The 21167-nt window shown below is 44.2% G+C and overlaps 1 protein-coding gene across 2 annotated transcripts in view; it reads left to right on the top strand.

Annotated features, from left to right (window-relative positions):
* LRRK2 (leucine rich repeat kinase 2) overlaps positions 1–21167 on the top strand; it is a 2266429-nt gene that overhangs the window by 1355735 nt on the left and 889527 nt on the right. For both annotated transcript variants that reach the window (XM_078680082.1, XM_078680090.1), the window contains one exon: positions 3537–3728. In XM_078680082.1, the coding sequence (XP_078536208.1) occupies positions 3537–3728 (192 nt within the window). The remainder of the gene's footprint in view (positions 1–3536; positions 3729–21167) is intronic.

The raw sequence follows: 21167 nt of genomic DNA on the forward strand, positions 1-21167 counted from the left end.
TATCTATCTATCTATCTATCTATCTATCTAATCTGCGGGCAACTCCCAAAAGGCAGCTGACCCTTGAGCCCCCTTCCCTGGCTGCTTTTGTCCCTGGGGACCCCATCCCCCGGAACCCAGCACATTTTTCAGGGGGAGGGGTACAAAGCCCCCCTCGCTGGTCCATTTTTGGCATCAGGGACCTATCCCCTTGGGACCTTGCAACATATTCCAGGGGAAGGGGGGCACACAATTGTATGGGTTTCTAGATTGCTTCCAGTCTTCTTCTATATTGTGCTTATATAGACATTTAACTACTATATTATCCATCTATATATCTATGTATGTTTGCCACCCTATTGATCTGTTTGTCATTGCTAATCTGTCTGTCTATTTATCTCTCTATCTATCTATCTATATGTCTATCTCTCTTGAATTAATCTCAGACACTGGTAGTTACTCAGCCCACATACCAGTCGTTTGCACAGAATGCCACCTCCTTTTTAATCCAGCCATGTGCAGACCAGTCTGTTCCTGTTGGAACAGGGTTGAGACTGATTTGCAAATGGCTGCATGGCATGGTCCAAGATGGACAGAATGCAGCAGAGTATGTGTTGCGTGCAGGTCTGGACACAACCAACTACATAGATCATGCTGTTGGTACTAGAATAGTGCCTAGAAGCCTGGATGCAGTTAGCCGGGTTTTCAGAGAATGTCCACTTTTCAATTGTTGGATTTAGAATATTCAGAGAAAAGACTGACTTGACTCTAAAGCGATTCAGAAATGGTCTTGACCCAGCTCCATTCTTTGAGTAGATGGTGTAGTGACAGCCAAGGCTGTCGACTTCAGCATGGATTGCATTCTTCCAAACCCTCCTATCCTCCTGCAGTGGGTCTCATACTTCTTTGATTTGCCTTTCCATGTCCAACACAAGCTTGGTAGGAGGCAGGATACAATATTGTATCTGTAGCTGGAAATTTTGATTTTTCACAGCATGGTGGGCAGAAAATCTGGATTTTATTAAAGACACAGAGGCTACGATTATGCAAATCTCCTTTATTGCCACAGCTCAGCAGTAACAGTTAAAGAGAATATAGAACTTCAAACAACATTCTAACATAGTATATAGTCCATCAACGTGCACCCATCTTCCTTCTTTCCAAGTGCTGCGAACAAGTCAACTCAATTAAATAAAACGTAAACTTTGATGTGGAATGATTCAGTCCTGTGAGACTAATTTGGAGACATCTTATTCTGGAAAAGAAAAGACATAATAGGTCAATAATATATAACCCTTAGGGTGGGTTAATAAGTGGAGGGATAATCTTAGCTTCTGTGTCCTTCATAAACTCCAGATTTTCTGCCCACCAGGCTTCAAAAAATCTAAATGTTCTGGCATGACACAGAGGCTAACATTATGCAAGTTTAAAGTGTATTAAGTACATTGTCAATCATGTTTGTGATTGGTCTAAAATAGAAGTTTTTAAACATACCTTCATTCGACTAGTCTGCGGCTCTAAGAATATCTTGGAGCACTCCACCTAAAATAAAAGCCTTGAAAGCTGATGCGCCTCTAAGAGAGTGTGCACTGAAGATAAAAACATCCACGCTACTCTCACTCATAACCTCTTTAAGTGCAAAGAGTTTGGCTCTCTCCAGACATATATAGACATTCATGGTACCCACTTAAAAAATCCCTTAAATTGTATTCAAAGAGGAAGAAATGATTTATTTTGCAGAGCTTGATGGGGTCTACGTTTTTGAGAAAATCTAGTGGCTGATCTCCATTTGCCAAATTTTGATTCTGGTAGGGTAATAGTGTATGGTGCATAAATATACATCAATGGCATGAAAGGTTAAGTGTAACCTGTGAAATGCAGCACATAATATGCTATCTAATAGTGGACAAGGGAAAACATGTGTAGCTGGACTGCTTCAGCTTTTAGATCTGAAGCTGAACCTGTCATTTTTGATAGGTAGCGTCCCTGGTATTTAAAAGTTGAACATGTATAAACTTTATGTTGCCATGTTTATAAACTGACTAGCCCCCAAAAAGCTATTTTCACTGTAAAGGGCTGTATCTGATCCTAAGAGGGAAACTAAAGTTCATTTAACATACTATTTTGCTAACTTTGATTTGAGAAAAGCTACATAAATGATTCAACCACTGTTTTTAATATTTATTAAAAATTGAATTCAACGTGAAAGGTGGAATTCTGATGAATATACAGGATAAGTAACTTTTAAAAAGTTAGACAAATTTTGATTCTGGTAGGGTAATAGTGTATGGTGACAATGAGTTTACCTTGTTGGGTTGGTTACATAGTGCATAAGTGGAACAAGACTCATCCTGACAGATACTGTCAAAACGCATGACTGCTGGGAAGGAATGGTGGGCCTGTTCATACTCTCTGATGTGTACTCGGTCAGAATACTGGCGAACCATAAACGTTATCAGAGAGACAGTTTACCATTTTGTAAAATTGATATGTGCCACCTGAAAGACTGTTAAGGGCCTGCCTCCCAAATTCTGCTATATGCTGGAAATGACAGAATCCCATTGCAATATACTTCACATACTATTGAGGAGCCCAACCTTTAAGTATGTATTTGAATACCTCATGGAGAAAATTTTAACAGAGTCCGCAGATGTTCAAGCATACGTAATACTAGATATGGTTGATGAGGATAGTCTATTCATCACTTTATGACGGACATCCTGTGTGAGTGGAAAGGCCCTGCCTTCCTAGGCAAGTGTAAATAGAAGATGTGTTCTGACACTGATTAGTGAAGAACACACATTTATTTCATTTGAGCATGTCAGAAAAGGTTTCTAAGAAGGTTATAATTTAACTGCCTACAAAAGACACATTTGGCACAAATGGAAATACACAAAATGGAAATTAATAGGTCATATATACAGAGAAGATTTTTATATATTGGTTAAACATTCTTCTGCATGGTTAGGAATTGTGCACCAATTACAAAATAAAGGGATTAAAATGTTGACCAACTGAGAAGTCACCAGGGAGAATAAAATTATAAAATCACACAGGAATATATTCTCAGTATCATCCCAGTTGACAATAAGAATGAAAAGGTTGTGAAATGTGTTCATTTAGCAATTTATTTTAGCAAGAATGATTACAATCTTATGGTCACCCTTCTGAGTCCCATTTCTGAAGTATTTGGTAGTACACTCAAAAAGATCTTGAGGCACTGCAGTGAATATTCCGAATAGAATGCCATCTTCTTAGATTGGCTAGTGATGTTATGTGCTCTATTGCACCCTTATGATGACAGACTGTCTTGAAAGAATATACCTGTTTCTCTTCTAGTTATGACAGATTAAAAATGACTCTGGGTTACTGCAAGGTACAGGGAAAGGGTTAGCACTTGAAGGTAGGTGAATTTTTAAGTGCTTGTGGGAAAGATTCCAATTATTGTGTCAAGCAAATGGAATCATGTTTATGTTTATAGAATGTGAATTAAAAATGTAAACACTTAAAATAATGACAATGTTGCAGTCAGTTTTTTTTTCTTTTTTGTTTGATAGGTTGTATTTTGTTGGGACAAATAGTCGATCATATTGACTCTCTTATGGAAGAATGGTTCCCAGGCCTCTTGGAAACTGATGTGTGTGGCGAAGGCGAAACACTGTTGAAAAAGTGGGTTTTATATAGCTTTGAAGACGGTCAAGAACATAAACAAATTTTACTTGATGATTTACTAAAGACAGCTGAACAAGGTATTTATTCTACTTGATACTGTATGTACAAGAGCTTGTTATGTGGTGCATACCTATTTTACTCTTTTCTGTGAGAATTAGCAGAGTAGTGCAGAAATAATGAGAACATTTGTTACATTGAATTATGAGTTTTTCCTGAGTGTCCATCTATTTCATTTGGCTGCCTTTACCCTTTTTGTACCTACTTAGAAGCAATGACTCACAGTGTATTTTTTGGCTCGATGATAAACGATGGTAACATCTGAGATGGTCGTCTATCTGTAGGACACCCTACAGACAGAGTAGCTTCCTCCAACTAATGAACAAACTAGGTAAATAGTGAATCTCCTGACAACTGTGTAGCAATGTTATCACCTGTTCATACATACATGCCAGGTAAACTCTGAAATATTGCATGAAGCAACCATAGACCTAGAATTACTATGTAGGTTTATAATGTAGCTGCTTCCAGTACACCAGAATCTCTCGGCTGTCCTTGATTTATGTGAAGTCTTTAATCATGGAACACATTATTTCCCACCAGAGGCTAGCATCAAAGTTCATCAGCGCAGTACACATCACCTCAAAGTTTGATAGTAGGAAGTTCTTCTACCTCTATGCTCAATCCAGGCGTCTTTCTGATACACCTACCTGATAGAGTAAAAGAGCACTTTCCACCGAAGTCTAGCCCTCAGGTCAAATAATCCAGCATGTCTTCTGGCTCAATACACTCATGCAGTCCAACACATGGCCATTCTAGGTTGCAACCAGTTTACTAGACCATCTCGAAGGCCATTTTATGGAAGTGGTAATGAATGGACATGACGAATCATTTACATTTACATTTACATCAAGACATAGAATTGCAACTTGTTTGGAAGCCACTGACTGCAGCTAGAGACATGGGTGCCTCAGTGACTCTGAGGTGACATGCCTGGCTCCTGTTTATGGGGTTCTTCACAGATGTTCAAAATAGTTTAATGGACATTCTATTCGATGAGAACACCATTTTGGAAACAGAGCATATGCTTCATTAGAAAGTAGGAGAGTATCAGTTAGTTCTTCAGCTAATCAATCCTCTGTCATTACGACTTTTCAGAAAGGCCCAATCTTTTGCAAGAGGATTTCCCAAGCAAAAGCAACAATCAGAGTAGCAGCAACAACATCCCTTTATGAGTCAATACAGAGGAGGTGGAAAAGGAGGAGCCAGACAACTGTAACTGCCTTTTAACACTTCATCTTTCTCAGCACAACCAGGGAAGTAGTAGTAATCAGTTTATGAAGGAGCATGTTTTGCCAGTGGGAGGAAGGCTACTCCTTTTTCTTCTGGCTTGGAATGCCATCATGTCTGACCATTAGGTCCTTCATATAGTAGAAAAGTGGTATTCCCTATCCTTCCACCAGCACCTGCCCTGTTGCCACCCATTTCCTGCAATTCCGTAGAAGATCAACTGATCCTGCAGCAGGAAATGGCAATCCTGTTGTAGAAAGTGTCAGTGGAGAAAGTATCAGAGCAAGAAAGAGAACAGGGATGCTATTCTCTATATTTCCTGATTGCGAAGATGTATGGTGGTCTTTGTTTTATCCTCAACCTCAGATGCCTGTATTGATTCCTAAGAAAGGACAAGTTCAAGATGCTGTCCATACTTTGGGTATTACTGACATTGGAAGTAAAAGACTGGAAGGAGATGCTAGACCTGCAAGATGTGTTTATTCATATTCAGATCCCACTTGCCCACCGAAAAAAAGTTGTGTTCTGTAGTGCTTCCTACACATTACCAAATTATTCAACTTCCTTTGGGTTGAGTTTGCCACCACAAGTCTTCACAGATGTGATTGGTGGATACTCTGTCTACCTGCAGATTCCGCACTGACCTTCCCTTCTGTAAGAAATTGGATTTTTGAGGTGGGGTGGAAGCCCCACTCAAAAATTAAACACAATACTTGTCAGAGTGAACCACAAAAGTCAAAAAATTAACCTGTTGTTAACCCTCTGGTAGCTTGGCACAACGCAGTTAGGATTAACTTAGAGGCAAGGTGTAAAGTATTTATGCAGCACTCAGCCAGTAATAAAGTGAAAACACAACACAAGAAAAATCCCAAATATTGGAAAAATTGAGTAAAATGTAATAAATAAAATGACACCTTTATGACAAAAATCAAATCAGTAGAAAAGAAGGTATGAGTTTTTAAAGCTTTAGATGAAAATCATGTAAAAAAAGGCACTAAGGGCCACTCAAAGGGCCACTCGTGGTATGTAGACATGCTGACAGGGAGAAAGTCAAACGTTCAGGCTGACCACAATGGAGTGCTGGCCGGATACAGGGGCCAGGATTGTACTGGTGAAGAGTTATTTTCTCAAGTACATGTGAGGGGATTGTTGTCTCCACAAGGAGCAGGACGGGTGTCATGGAGCTGGTCATCACTGGACCTTCAGGTTGGCAGTCCGCACGTACTGTCGTGTTTGGAGTGAAGTGCAGGTCTAGCATTGGCATTTGTGACAGGATAGTTGCTGTCGGCGTGAAGAGCATATCCTGGTAGAGCTTTGTGTCATCGCAGGCAGTTGATTCTTGGTGTGAAGAGAGCATTTCTCAGTTGCAAGGAGCCGAGAACCTTTGTATCCTTACCTTTTTTTCTGGAAGAATACACTCTGATGCCAGTCAAGGGCCCAGAAACTGGATAGGCATCTCCTGATATTCAGGATTAACTCCAGCAGAGGCAGCAGGTACAGGTATGTCCAGCTGATGCCTGGGGAATGTAGTCCGTCGGACCCGCTGGGCACGGCTCTCTCTCCCGTGTGGCCCGGTTACTGCAGCGTTCCCTGCTGCGTGAGCCCACAGTTGATTATAAGCTCCTCCGGGCGCTGCTGTCGATGACGAAAGGAGAGGAGGAGCTTGGGGAATGGAGTCAGTCAGACCCGCTGGGCAAGGCTCTCTCCCCCACATGCCCCGGTTGCTGGAGCGTCCCTGTTCAGTTTTTGAGAAATTTAGGTTTCAAATTATCCTCTGGCCAAGAATATTTCATTGTGGTTTCGGGAAGAATCACGAATGCACGCGACAATGGGAATGCTCTGCTTGGCTGGACAGAACCTGAACAGTAAGTTACAGCTGCCATTTTATCTATAGGGAACGGTTCCCAGGACTGAAACTTTGTGTGAAATCCCACATAAGGGGTCAGGGTAGAGATGCTCTGACACTATGGTTGAGAAATGGAGGTATTAGTGACACAAGTTATGCATCCAAAATGTATTATTTGAATCGCACGTGATATTCACAATGACACTGTGACCCCGGGTGTACCGTGGCAGGGACATTGCGAATGCTGACCTCGTTGTGAATATTGGTGGGAATATTTAAAAAATATATCGGTGAATGATAAATACACATTATTATAGTGATATTGAGATTCTGATAAATGTTTTTATAGAGTTATTTATATAGTGAGTTATCTACTGTGATGGTTAAAATTAATTATATAGTTATAATTTTTTAATGTGGTGGTGGTGGCTATTGAATTCCTCCTTTTGCTTACCACTTTCGTGACGTACCCGTGGGGATGATCTCCAGCCTCACTGCAAAAACAGAAAATAGGTTTTAGAGATGGTTGTTTTAGAAATCCACTAGAAAAATAGGACTTTGAAGGGTACAGTAACAAACCTCTTGTGTGTAGAATACTGTAATGTGTGTGCATATATGTGTTTTCACTTTATGGGAAGGGCGCGATCATCGCGGTTAACAACGTCATTGCAACGTCCTGAATAACCGCAAAAATAGAAAATTGGTCTGGTAGATGGTTTTTAAAGAAACTTAGTACACAAATATGATAGTAATGTGTTTAGGGCAATGTTCAGAATGGATTTTTTACATAATATTTTTTGATGTGCCGGTGACCATTGAATGTCTGCTTTTGGTTTCCGTTTTCACTACGTGTCCGTAGGGATCGCAACATTGTCGCAAAGATCCCCAAAAACGAAAGAAAGAAAAACCTAGAGAAAAAAATCACAATATTTTGTTTACTAGGGTGGCTCTGGCAAGAGCAGTTGTGCTGGTTGTTTGCATATGGCTGCTACACATAAGACTAGATGCAGCGTTTCAGGTTAATTAGAAACACCCTGTTGCCTTCATCTGTAAAGTATACTCTATTATTTCGAAAATGCCATGCATGTCAAAACACAAACAGTTTTATTAACATGTTTCCTGGCTTTGTCAATCTGTGGACAGAACTGATTTGACCACTTTCATTTCTGTCGTCTTTGGCATTTACTAGAGTACACCAAGAGAGTGTGAGGGAAAAGCAACATCAGTTTTGCAAAGGTTTCTTTCATTAGGATTTCCAGCCCTAACCCAGTTAATGTGCGTAGATCATTGCCACCACAGTGCACAACCTCATAAAGTGAGGAGGAGCTTGGGAATCCACAATGCCAGCAACTGCTGAAACGTTAACAATCTCTGGGCAAACCACGAAATCTGTACATTTGGCAAACCCAAGTCCCTGTCATTTTTGCAGCCTCTTTGGCCCAATAGATGTAGCTGTGGCCAACAATCCATACTGTATGCATTTTGAAGTGAAGGAGCAATAATAGTGAGGAGAAGGCTGGAGCTGAATGAGGTCGTTTTCCAAAGGAAAAAGCAGTTAAAATGGAGGTGCTTCTTTTCTTATTTTACAAAAAATATATAAATATTTCATTGGATGCTGTCAGCATGAAAGTGAATAAAAGTAGGTAGTGTGTTGAATGGCTCAGAAAGAAGGCTTATAATATTGGCTGTTGTTTAAAAAAAGAAATGTACTACAGACAGGGACATGCTTTTGAATCTGTGGAGTGAACCACACCTGCTTCGTCTTTTTTGGAAGCCGTATATTCCTTCTAGAATGTGCTGTGAGCGTTTGACCTACTGGTTCCACTGGGGAGAAGGGTGTTAAAGAGTCAGAATTTTTTTGGGGGGGATAGTTGAAGATTGAGGACACAATCTAAGTAATGGCAAGTTTAAATTTCCAACTCAGGACTATGTAATAAAGTGTTGTGCAGTATTTAAATTAAAAAAACTGTAGCTAAATATCCGTTGGGACTCCCTTTTTTTCTCGCAATTTCTCCGTGATCATCACGAAAACATTTTGAAAACGCAGCAACAGGAATCTCTTTTCAAAAGAGAGGGAAAGTGTTAACAGATGCTAACCATTTTCAAGTGGAGGCGCAGTTGTCAAAAATGAAAGACATGCTTTCATTTGCTGCCTTTCTCATGATGATGAAGTGGAAAGTTGAAGAGGTTGCCATTTTAGACTTGCTTTGTATTAGAGTGGTGTACCATTCTTGTGCTTAGTTTTTACCAATATTAACAGTGTCTAAACTATGCAGAAATATCTACAACAACAATATAATCTACAAACTGAATTCAGTGGTATGTATAGAACTATACAATTATTAAAAACATGTACATCGAAAATGAAGATGTATATGGGAGTTTCATTAAAAGGAGTATCACCGTGATGAGCAAAAATATATGAGATGAACTGTATCTATTAGAGGGCATGTGTTTAAAAGGTTAATGGTTAATGTTTTGTGAAGTAAGAGAAAAATGAATTAGTGCTTGTTTTTTACACTGCGTATTTTATTGAAAAAATAACAGTATAGTTTTGTGGAAAGTTGCAATGAGGAACTAAGAATGCTTTAAACAGGAGAGGAGCCACGATCGCATCCGAGATGGCCGCGTGAGTCCAGGGCTCCCGAGACCCCCGCCGCCCCGGTGACTATCCTGTAATAAATTCTGATCCCAGGCCGTGCGGGGCCATTGAAGTTTGCGGCCTACAAGTGCAAGAGCCGGGGTCTCAGGTGGACGCTGAGCCCCGGCAGCAATTGAATAACATCAGGCCGGCTCGGGAGGTTCCCGGCTCGGCCCCGCGAAAATTGTGGCCACGCCCACGGCGCCCTATGTGACTGTGCACCTTGTGGCCCCCCCTCTCCCCCCCTACAGGGGGTTGAATTCGGGTGCAGTGAAGGTGGAAGGCAAGCGCCGGGACCAACATTGCACTTTATCTTGGAGCCCCTCTGGCCGCAATACATAAGCTCCAGGTTACCCAAAATTGTGCAGCCCGATTGCTTTTCTAGATCTCTCGATGGCAGTCGGCCAGACCTGCCTTGAGAAAGTTACACTGGCTTCCGGTAGCAGCCAGGATACAATTCAAATCTATGTGCCTGGCTCAGAAGGCCCTTCGCAAGACAGGCTCATCCATAATGTTTCCCTTGGCCATTCCCTATTCTCCTTCTAGAGCCCTACGATCCAGCGTGTTGCACCTGGCCACTACGACCAAAATAAACCAAGCCCGCTGGGGTGGTAGCTCATTTTCGCACAATGCCGCCAGAATGTGGAACTCCCTTCCGCTTGCCCTGAGAGAGAACAACAATCTGCTGACTTTCAGGAGACAACTAAAAACTCATCTGTTTGCAAAAGCTTATTAGCGCCCTATCCTGTTGTCAGAACGGTCCTGGCTAAAGCGCTGCGAGGCCTCAGGGTAGTTACGCGCTATATAAGTTTAATTTTCATTCATTCATTTCATTGTATGGGAGCTACCCCCTGCCAAATCCCTCTCTTGGACTACTGGCATTGAAAACTGGTACCCCTCCGAGGCCTCTGATATTGTCGGCTTTGGGGCATCGGCGCCTGCCGCTCCTGGTTTATTCCCGGCTGCTGCTTGGCTGGGCCTGTGCCCCCTTTGGTGCCCATGTGAGTGCGCCGGCTGGAGGCGCCGTTTAACCCCCCCCCCCCCATTGGTAACCTTTAATTGACGCTGTTGCTGGGCCGGGTGCCAATTAGCCCTGTACTGGCCGCGACCGTGGTTGGGCGCCTGGCACACCTGGTCGACTGCCGGTGGCTTCACACGCTTTATTGGGCCCCTCTCCTGTTGCCCGTTTGGTCTGTACTAGCTCCTGTGTGAGTCGAGCTGGAACTGGCGGAGGCCTGTTCGAACTGGGGACTGCCACGCGTCGGACTGAGCTTAGCACCAGGTGCACCTCTTCGGGATTTTGGTGAGTTGGAAGGGCCAAGGGGATTGCTGTCGACCTGTGACGTTGTGAATACGGTGGAGCCCGTGGGGCTCTTTCCTGGGTCTAGTGCTCCGCAGTGGTAACGCTCATGTGGATTGGATCACTTTCAACAGTTGGCATCATGGCGACGCGACCCGAGACGGACAAACAACAATCTAAGGTGACCAGGAGAGCCAGGTATCCCCAGACCAACAAGCTTAACCGGTACACGCAGCCTAGGGGGTCGATGGCTGGACCCGGGAAGTCACATGATGGGACTGCAGAGGTGTCGGCTACCACAGCGGAACCCACGCTGCAGGACGTGATGGCTGCGATCGATGGGGTGCAATCCTCACTTGGTAAGCAGATGGAATCCTTAGATCATAAACTTGACGCTGTCACGATTGAGGTTAACTTAATCCGTGCGGACCTCACCAAGACCAGTGAAAAGGTTAAGTCCCTGGACATCAAAACGTCTAGTCTCACTGATGATGTGGCCTTGCTGCAACAATAAGTGCGTGATCTCAGGGCCACCAGTGACGTCACCGGCCACAAGTTGGACGAATATGAAGGGAGGGCCCGAAGAAATAATGTACGTATTATTGGTGTGCCTGAAAAGGCTGAGGAACAGGCCGCTGATCTTTTTGTAGAGGACATCATTCCTAATCACTTGAAACCCCGTGGCCTTGGAAACATTTTTACGGTGGAAAGAGCGCACAGAGTATCGGAAGGAAGGCCGCGCCCTGGGGTGCCACCCCGGCCGATGATTGCAAGGGTGCTCAACTTCAGGGACAGAGACGCTATCCTGCAGGCCTCCAGGACTGGGGGTCCTCTGAAGTATGAAAACTCTATCCTCAGCTTTTACCCGGACTTCAAGCAGGCGGTACAAAGGCAACGGCAGACTTTTCTGGGGGTCAAACGGAGTTTTCGAGATAAGGGGTTGAAGTATGCCATGATGTATCCTGCCAAGTTAAGAGTTGAACACTTGGGTAAAGCGTTCTTCTTTGACAATCCTGAGGTTGCCGCGGACTGGTTGGAAACTGTCTTCCCTCGGGACGAGCGGCAGAGACGGAGCGGTGATGAAGACGACGGCGCTCAAGAGCAAGAATAAGAACTTTTTTTGCAGCAGGTGGGGGGGGGGGACTCGGGTTGGGGGTGGGACCATGTTGGGGCGGGTGTAGAATTCAGTCAATTGTTGAAATTGCCTAGCTAGGTCTGACGGTATTGTTGGGGTTTGGGCGGGGAATCAGGAGTCATGCTCCTCCTCAGAGTTACTTTTTGATAGTTTAGTGGTTAGATTATGGGGCGACAGGCACACTGCGAGTTGGGGGTGGAGGAATACCGTGAGCAGGGGTGCAGGGAGGGGGGTGGTGCATGGAGGGGGGTGGTGCATGGGGTTTGATGAGGGGGATGTATTTGGGGCCTTTTTTGTATTGTTTGTTGTTTTTTTTCAAGGCATTGAATTGGAAAGTGTTCAGTGGTTGGGGGGTGATCGCTCCATCTGTGTTTTTGATGATGGGGGATAGGGAACTGAAAGTATTGAGTTGGAATGTCAATGGGTTGGGTGATAAAATTAAGCATAGTGTGGTTCTTCAATATCTTAAACGGCATGCTCCTGATGTGGTTTTGCTGCAGGAAACCGACTTGGTCGGTAATACATGTAAAGCGATGCATAGAATGGGTTACAGGTTGGTGGCGCATGCTGGTTTTACTACTGGCTCTAGGGGGGTGGGTATCCTGACTCGTACAGCGCTCCCATTGGTGATCAACTCTGTTTTTGAGGCTGATAGGAGTAGATATGTGGGTGTGACGGGTCGGTGGGAGGGGCAGGTTTTGTCACTGTTGTCTGTGTATGTGCCTCCTGGCATGCAAGCTTTAACTTTTGTCGATTTGGGAAGGGCTCTGCTTGATCTCCCGAGTGGACTGTTAATTTTGGGAGGTGATTTTAACGTGGTTGTCTCTGGATCTCTGGATAGATATCCCCCGAGGGCTGCGAGTCGTGCTCATAGCTGGTGACCCGACTTTCTCGAAACCATGGGACTGGTCGACGGCTGGAGACTGCTCCATCCGGATCAGAAACAGTACACCTTTCATTCTGGTGCTCATGGTAGCATGTCAAGGTTGGATTACTGTCTTGTCCCGGCTGTTTACGCGCACTGCGTGTCGGAGACTGCGCACCTCGCTAGGGGAATATCCGATTTGGTTCCGTTTCGGTGTGGCTTTTCTCTCTGACGGTAAAGTGTGCCCCATAAATCCTTCTAAAAAATAAGAGAGTTTCACAGAAGTCAGAAAGGACCGGGTATCGACAGATTAAACAAGAAAAAAAATTCCTTTCTGTGCTATTAGGCTTTAAACGAGTGACCTAAGGGTCTACATAGGGATCATGGTTGGCATTTTAAACCATAATTGTGACACAAATATATAATTTTCCACAACACAAGTAATTACTATTTAGTTTTCAGTTTTTATTTTCTTTAAAAGCTTTTCTTTTTTTTAAATTAAAATTTGGAAGCATAAACTCATAACATATTCAAATAGTATCGTGAAAGGGACTCAATGCTCTGGTACATCAAAGAAGACCTATCTAACAATTCCACTTATGGTAACTAACTCAGAGACATTGGTCCAGATGTTATACACAATGTTTCACACAAAATTACAATTTGACATACAATCCCAAAATTATGATTAATTAAAACATGATACGTGAATAATCCTTTAGTTGCATACAATCCCAAAATTATGATTAATTAAAACATGATACGTGAACAGTCCTTTAGTCTAATTACTAATTACTTGTGTTGTGGAAAATTATATATTCGTGTCACAATTATGGTATAAAATGCCAACCATGATCCCTATGTAGACCCTTAGGTCACTCGTTTAAAGCCCCATAAATCCTTGGCACTTTCGTATTCCCAAAATTAGAGGAGACATGATTAAGGCATTAGATCACTATTTCCTTGAAAACGAGGGGTCGGTGCCCTCATCGGTTACGCTTTGGGAGGCTTTCAAAACTGTGCTTCGGGGTCAGGCTCTTTCACTCACAGCAGGGGCTAAGAAAGACCGGAATAAAGAAATTGTTGAGGTGGAAGCTAAGATTGTGGGCCTAGAGGAGGAGTTAGAGCGGGAGGTGACTTGTGCTAAGCAGCATGTCCTTAGTCTCAAACAGCATGAATACAGGACGCTGGTTATGACTAGCTCTAAAGCTCTGGGTAGAGAGCAGCAGGGTCAGCTGTGTGACATCGGTGATAAAGCTGGAAAGCTTATTGCTTGGCTGGACAAGAAGGATAGGGCGGATCGGGTTGTCCCGGAGCTGGTGACGGAGGATGGGCGCCATCTCACTGATCCCCAGGTTATAGTGGATAGCTTTGCTCAGTATTTTCGCACTGTGTACAAGTCGGGCTCGGACCTCCCGGAGGAGGACTCCCAGTTGATGTTGCGCGACCTGCAGCTCCCGTGTCTGTCTAGCGAGGACAGGGACTTTATGGATAGTGACCTCACGGTGGTTGAGATTTCTCAGGCGTTCTTTAAACTCCGGTAAGGCGTTAGGACCTAATGGGATCCCAATCGAGCTCCATAAACTTCGGCCCGATAGGGTTGCTCCCTACCTGTGGCGCATGTTCATTGAGGCTCGGGAGAGGGGGATGATGCCTTATGATCATAGAGTAGCCTCTATTGTGGTAATTCATAAGGAGGGTAAACCAAAATCCTGTTCTGCTTCCTATAGGCCGATTTCGTTATTAAATGCGGAACCCAAGATCCTTGCTAAGATCCTATCGACTAGATTGATTAAGGTAATCAGTGGTTTGATACAGAGGGGCAGAAAGTGTACCGACGGTTGAAGAGTGGATGGGAAACATGGACTGGTGTATGTTCCAAGAAAAAACTGTTTATGTTGCAAGGGGCCGCCCCCGTAAGTGGACACCTGTGTGGGGACTGTGGAATCGTTATAGGGGGGACATTTGTGTGGCACCTGCAGAAGCGCCCATTGATATTCCTACCTCGCCGTGATTGTTTATGATTATGTATTGTGTGTCCCTCCTTTCCCCGCCCTCTCCTTTTGTTTGTCGTATTGTGAGCTATATGGGATACTGTCTCCCCCGTGAAATGTTATTATCTGCAGAATATTTCGATGCCTTGTGTTAATGAAAAGAATTATAAAAAAAAAAGAATGCTTTAAACATCTAAACATCATGTGCAGAATCTATATATCTGTCATTTGCATTCTGGAAGTTGTAGTACTTTTAGAAACATTATTAAACAGGAATAGTGTAGTGAAAAATAAAAGATGAGAACATGCTGTTTGCCTGTATTTGAATTACAAAGAAGTAGAGCTTGTTAGGTATTTATTGGGAAGTGTTTGTCAATGTGGTTTTGAACTTATATGACCACTTTGCATATGCTTAGATGGTAAGATATGGTTTTTGCGCTTGCACATAGCTATATATACGGTGGGACTTTTGAGTTTGCTTAACAATACAGAGAGGTATATATTTTGGGAAAGATGACTTGAAGGCGTACATCTATTAAGAAATCTCATATATGTTTACATGGTGATCTATGTTCAGTAAGTCTGATGAAAATGTCATGTGTATGGTGAGTGTGGTGTTTTTCTTTAAACATAGTTTCTTTAAAATGAAAAGGATTAATAGTGCAAATGTCTCGAGTTCTTGTACCAGCTGCATTGTGAGTGTAACTTTTGTTCGAGATTTGCTGAATATATGTTTTAGAAGCAGAAGTAGTATTTGAGAAGTGATATAGGTATGCCATTCCTAAAAGGTATTGTGCTTTGAAAATTTCAAAATATTGTTTTACATTTTAGAAAATTACTGATGCATGTGCACGCTCAGTAACAAAGCAATGTATGTTTCTAGAGGGCGATGTATGCAATTTTATATCAAGTGTGATACCTAGATTTCACTCATGCATAGCTCAGAAGAAAAGCATGTATACAGTAAAACAGGTAGTTTGATACTGACAGAAGGAGATAACCAAAGACTCAGAGATATAGTGACAACTATTATGTATCTAATAGGAATAAAGATACTTTCTCAGTCGGTAAGGCAGTATTCAGGCACTCGTGGAATCACCCAGCCACTACTCTCAACCATCAAATCAGTAATTCACTATCCGTGGAGTTATTCAATTAGCCAGAAACTATACATGTACTCTTTCAATCAGGCAGGCAGAAATGATGTAGTCATTGATGTAGGCAGGCAGTATGTATACATTCATCTAATCACCTGGGTACTATCTATTGAATTATGCCATTATAACATTTACGCATAACCTATGCAGTCATCTGAACACCCCCTTACAACCCATGCAGTCATTGAAATACTGAGGTACATACGTGCAATGTCGTTACACTGAGGCTTTTCTCATGCACTCCTGTCATTACTTAGAGTACCATTTCAGTAAACCTATCACCCATCAAGTAACTTTGTAGTCATTTAATTACTGAGCTAATAGGCTTGCACTAATAAAATCACCCCAACCGTATACTTATTTATTTTTTAATTTTATTTTATTTTTAAATTTATATATAGGCGCAACAGCTACCCAAAAAGGGTTTCCCGGTGCCCTTCAGAAACAGCAGAAAAAAATAGGATGGGACTTAATGATTGAAAAGTGACTTAAGAAAGAGTATAAAGTTAGTCTGGGTGCGAGACAAAGGAAGAGCATTCCACAGTACAGGGCCCAAGTAAGAGAAAGAGCAGCCACCCATACGGGATAGTCTAACCCTAGGCACCTGGAATTTAGCCTGGGTGGTAGACCGAAGTGAAGGCAGGTAGGGGTGAGATTAATTTTGCAAATAAAGGGGAGCTATCCCAAGCTTAATTCTGAACATATATCTCAGAGCTTTAAACTTGATCCAGTTTTCAACCCTGAGCCAGTGAATGTCCTTCATGGAGCCGGGGATAGAGGCTGTTCTGGGAACTCGGCAAAGCAATCTGGCAGCAGAGTTGTGTACCCGCTGTAGCTTGCGTGTCACATCTTTATTGGCTCCCAGGTAAAGGATGTTACCGTAGTCCAGTCTAGAAGTAACAAGAGCCTGGACTACGGTTTTCTGGGTAGGACTGTGAAGCTCTTACTTCCATCCAATCTCTCAAGCTTTAACAATGGAATTGTGCAATCACTCAGACACTAGTCATGCACTCATGTAATTAGCCAGGCAATACTGATGCACTTATTCAGTTCTCCAGGCACTACCCAGATAGATATGGAAGCATCCAGGCACTACCTGTTCTGTCAACTAAAAAGAAATGGGCAGCATTTAATCACTGAAACACTATTCAGCCACTCATCCAATAGGCTAGGTGGTATGCATGGGCTTAAACAATCATGTGTGTACTATCCATGCACTGCATAAAACACTTATATACTATGTATGCACTCTTGCAATCGTCCAGGCACTAGAGTTGCACTCATTTAATAATCCTACCAGAATCTATGCATGTATTGAATTATTAGCCATGCACTCGTCAAATCATGCAGGCTCTACTCATGCACACATCCAAACTCCCAGATACTAGTGGTATACTCAGGCAAACATGCAGGCGGTAAGTATGCAGAGCAGATACGGAATGACCAATGTAGTTATGACATACTCAAGAAATCATCTGATAGAGACTTCTAGCTGCAGATTCCTTACCTTTGAATTTCCCAGGCGACAGGCTGGATTTGGAAACGTTTGCTGAGCAATACCCCTTGGGCGTGACGTCGGGTGGCTCCATTCAGCTCCGCATCGGTTATGACGTTGCAGTGTCTACATAGGTATAACCCAGCTACGCGGACATCAATTCTTTTCTTTCCGGGCCAGTTAAGCGTTGATCCGGCAAGAGCTACCCCCAGTCTGTTGCTTTTTGGCAGGCTTTTTCTCGACTATTGTTTTTGGATTTTTCGACTTTTTGTGCTAGGAATGACAGGTTTCAAGCCGTGCGGGACTTGTTCCTGCATGATGTTGGTAACTGATCCCCACCGCGTATGTCTGTGGTGTCTCGAGCATGACAATGATACAAAGTCATGTTCGGACTATCGGGCGATAGCTCCGAAGACTTTGAGGGAGAGGGCGATGAAGTTACTCACGGCCCGGCAGTCGACACCGTCAAGCAAGACTCCGAGGAGGTCACATTCCTGATCGAAGAAGAGGAGGTCGCTGGACCGCTCACAGAGCCCTAAGTCCTCTTCCTCTCATTCGAGGTCCTCAGGACACTCTGGGAAGAGGCATAAGAAGATGAAGTCCAATCTTACTTTGTCTTCAACGCAACTGGCATCCATCGTTGGGAGGGTTATGGAGCACTGACGCTCTAGGCATGGTTCCCCGGAGCCAAAGTCACCTTCCTGTCTCCCCCCCCCCCTCCTTTCTAGCAGCCGGAGCAGCGCCCGCTCAAATAAAAGAGTTTTACGAGACCATATGCCACGTATTTAAGCAGAACGACCCCGCTGGTGAGTTTTCGAACTCCGTGGAGTCGGAGGGGCCCCATTGGGTTTGACGCAGTCGGATTCGGCCACGATGCCGGTGGGGTCCCAGGGATCCGATCCCAGATCTGGTTCAGCGCTGGTCGTGCTAACGCGACCTTCCCTGCGTCAAATCTGAAGTTGGTACCTGTGACCTCACCGATGCCCATCGTGGCGCAAGCTTCATCCTCATCCCCGACGACACGGAGGCGGAACGGCATCAGTCGATGCCAATTCCAACATTGACAGAACCCAGAGGTTCTATGCTGTAGCCTGAGCACTTTGAGGATGTGCTAGGCTCAGGAGAGGAATGGGAGGGGTCTGAGGATCCTCTTGAAACCCAGGAAGTCTCTGAGGAGAATTTTGACTGGTATAGGGAACTTGGGGAGGCCAGTGGACTGGATAATTCGCCAGATACTAGCAAGCTCGCTCCCCCAACAGTGGCTATGGAGGAAGGGGCATCCTATGCCATGGTGGTTAAAAGGGTAGCTGAGGTCCTCGGTGCAGGTCAGGACTAATCTCTTGACTAAGGCTTCCACTTCCAAACTCTTGTTCCCCTTTAATGAGGCACTTACGGACGTCCTTCTAGGAACAGGGACAAACCTGGCACAGGGGCTACTGCGAATAGGTTGATTGCACACTGCCATCACCCAGCACCGGGCTACCCAAAGTTCCTCAGACAACACCCTACCCCAGAGAGTTTGGGGGTGAAGGCATCCACACACCAAAGCGCATTCCCTTCCACCCCTCCGGTGGCATACATTCCGAAAGAAGTTGTTTTCTTCCTCCAGTCTGGCAATGCGGTCGGTGAATACTGCATGCTTATTGGGCCATTTCTCTCAATCCCTTTGGGAGATGGTTGCACAGTTGCTGACACAAGTCCCGGAGGAGGATCGGGCAGCGCTCTCCCGAGCTGTCAAGGATGGGAGAGATGCAGTAAAATTCACCAAACGGTGTGGCCTAGAATCGATCGATTCGCTGGGTAGATCGATTTCAAAGATGGTGGCCTTGAGGTGCCGTGCCTGGCTTCAAACAACTGGCTCCCTTGGCCCAAACAGCCTGAACTTCCTCTTGGAGCAACTTTAAATGATCCTCCGTCAGCCGTTGACGGCTGACGGAGGATCATTTAAAGTTGCTGCAAGAGGAAGTTCAGGCTGTTTGGGCCAAGGGAGCTATAGAAAGGGTCCCAGTTTCAGAAGTAGGCAGTGGCTGTTATTCCCGCTACTTTCTGATTCTGAAGAAGAACATGGGGTTATGGACTATTTTAAATCTTCAGACCGTCAATCTCGTTCTCAAAAAGGAGAAATTCAAAATGCTTACTCAGGCTCAGGTCTTGTCTGTACTAGACATGGAAGACTGGATGGTAGCATTAGACCTGCAGGACACATATTTTCACATTCCCATCCTGCCGGGCCACAGGCATTACCTGCAGTTCACGGTAGGCCATGAGCACTTTCAGTTTACCATGCTCCCCTTCGGCCTTTCCAGTTCCCATGGGGAGTTCACCAAGGTGATGGCGGTGGTCGCAGCTCATCTGTGCCGGTTAGGGGTGTTAGTCTTTTCCTACCTCAACGACTGTCTGTTGAAGGTGTCCTCACCCCAGGCAGTCATCTCCCACCTTCAGACTACGGCAAACCTTTGCTTGGGTTCTCTATAAACGTGCCGAATTCACACCTGACTCCTTCTCAGACTCTCCCTTCCATCTGAGCTGTTTTGGAAACTGCAGTTTCTGGCTTATCCTCCTGAGCAGCGAGTCCAGGATATTCAGGCTATGATTCTGATATTTTAGCCTCTATCCTAGGTTTTGGTTAGACTGACTCTGAGGCTGTTGGGCCTCATGGCCTCCTGTATCCTGTTGGTAAGACACGCCAGATGCATATGCAGGCTCTGCAGTGGGTCTTGAAGTTCCAATGGGCACAGCATCGGGGAAACCTCACTGACCTGGTTCAGATCTCAGAAGGAACTGCAAGGATCTTCAGTGGTGGTTAACGAATCACGATTTCGTCAGCGGCACACCTCTCTTCCTTCATCAACTAGATCTCACAGTTGTGACAGATGCGTCCTTTCAGGAATGTGGCGGCCATCTCGGAGAGGTGGAGATCAGGTGACACTGGTCTCTGCTGGAGACTGGACTCCACATAAATGTATTGGAGCTCCAAGCAATTCGGTAGGCATTGAAGGCATTTCTTTACTCTGTCAAGGGGAAGTTAGTGCAGGTGTTCACAGACAACACCACAGCTGCCATGTGGTACTGCAACAAGCAGGGCGGTGTGGGGTCATGAACCCTCTGCGAAGAGGCTTTTCGTCTCTGGATATGGCTGGAACAGCAGGGCATAGCCCTGTTGGTTCAACATCTGGCAGGTTCTCTAAGAGCCAGGGCGGACAAACTCAGCAGCCTAACGGATCATGAGTGGCATCTCCAGTCAGAGGTGGCGCAAAGCCTCTTTCAGCAGTGGGGAAAACCTTGGTAAGATTTGTTCGCCTCCGAAGATTACGCGCAGTGTCATCAGTACTGCGCTCGAGTTTCCAAGGTATGCAAAAGAAACTGATGGATGGAATGCTGCACAATGCAAACATTCACCCCCAGTCACAAGGATTTGGGTTTAATCCATCATTCTTTTGCTCACCACACCACCCCAGTTTGGACCCAGCCATATGCAAATCAGTCTTGACCATGTTCCATGTGGGAACTGTCAAGAAGTATTTCCATTGACTGGAAATCGCGCTACAAAATACAGGCACCCCATTCTTTCAGAAGTTAAATGCCTGGAAAATTAAAACCGGGCAGATTTTTATTAAGGTAGATAGTCTACCAATTAACACAGTTCTTGAATTAAGAAACAACAAAAAAAGTCGCATGTGAGCCAAAAGCATATGCAGGTCCTAACGAACACATATTCTTATCAAAACTATAATATCTGGTCTCCATTTCCATTTCTGGAAAGCTATTAATTATCTGAATCTTAAACCAAGTGATA

This window comes from Lissotriton helveticus, chromosome 1_1 (assembly GCF_964261635.1).
Source record: "Lissotriton helveticus chromosome 1_1, aLisHel1.1, whole genome shotgun sequence".
In the NCBI taxonomy this organism is placed as follows: Eukaryota; Metazoa; Chordata; class Amphibia; order Caudata; family Salamandridae; genus Lissotriton; species Lissotriton helveticus.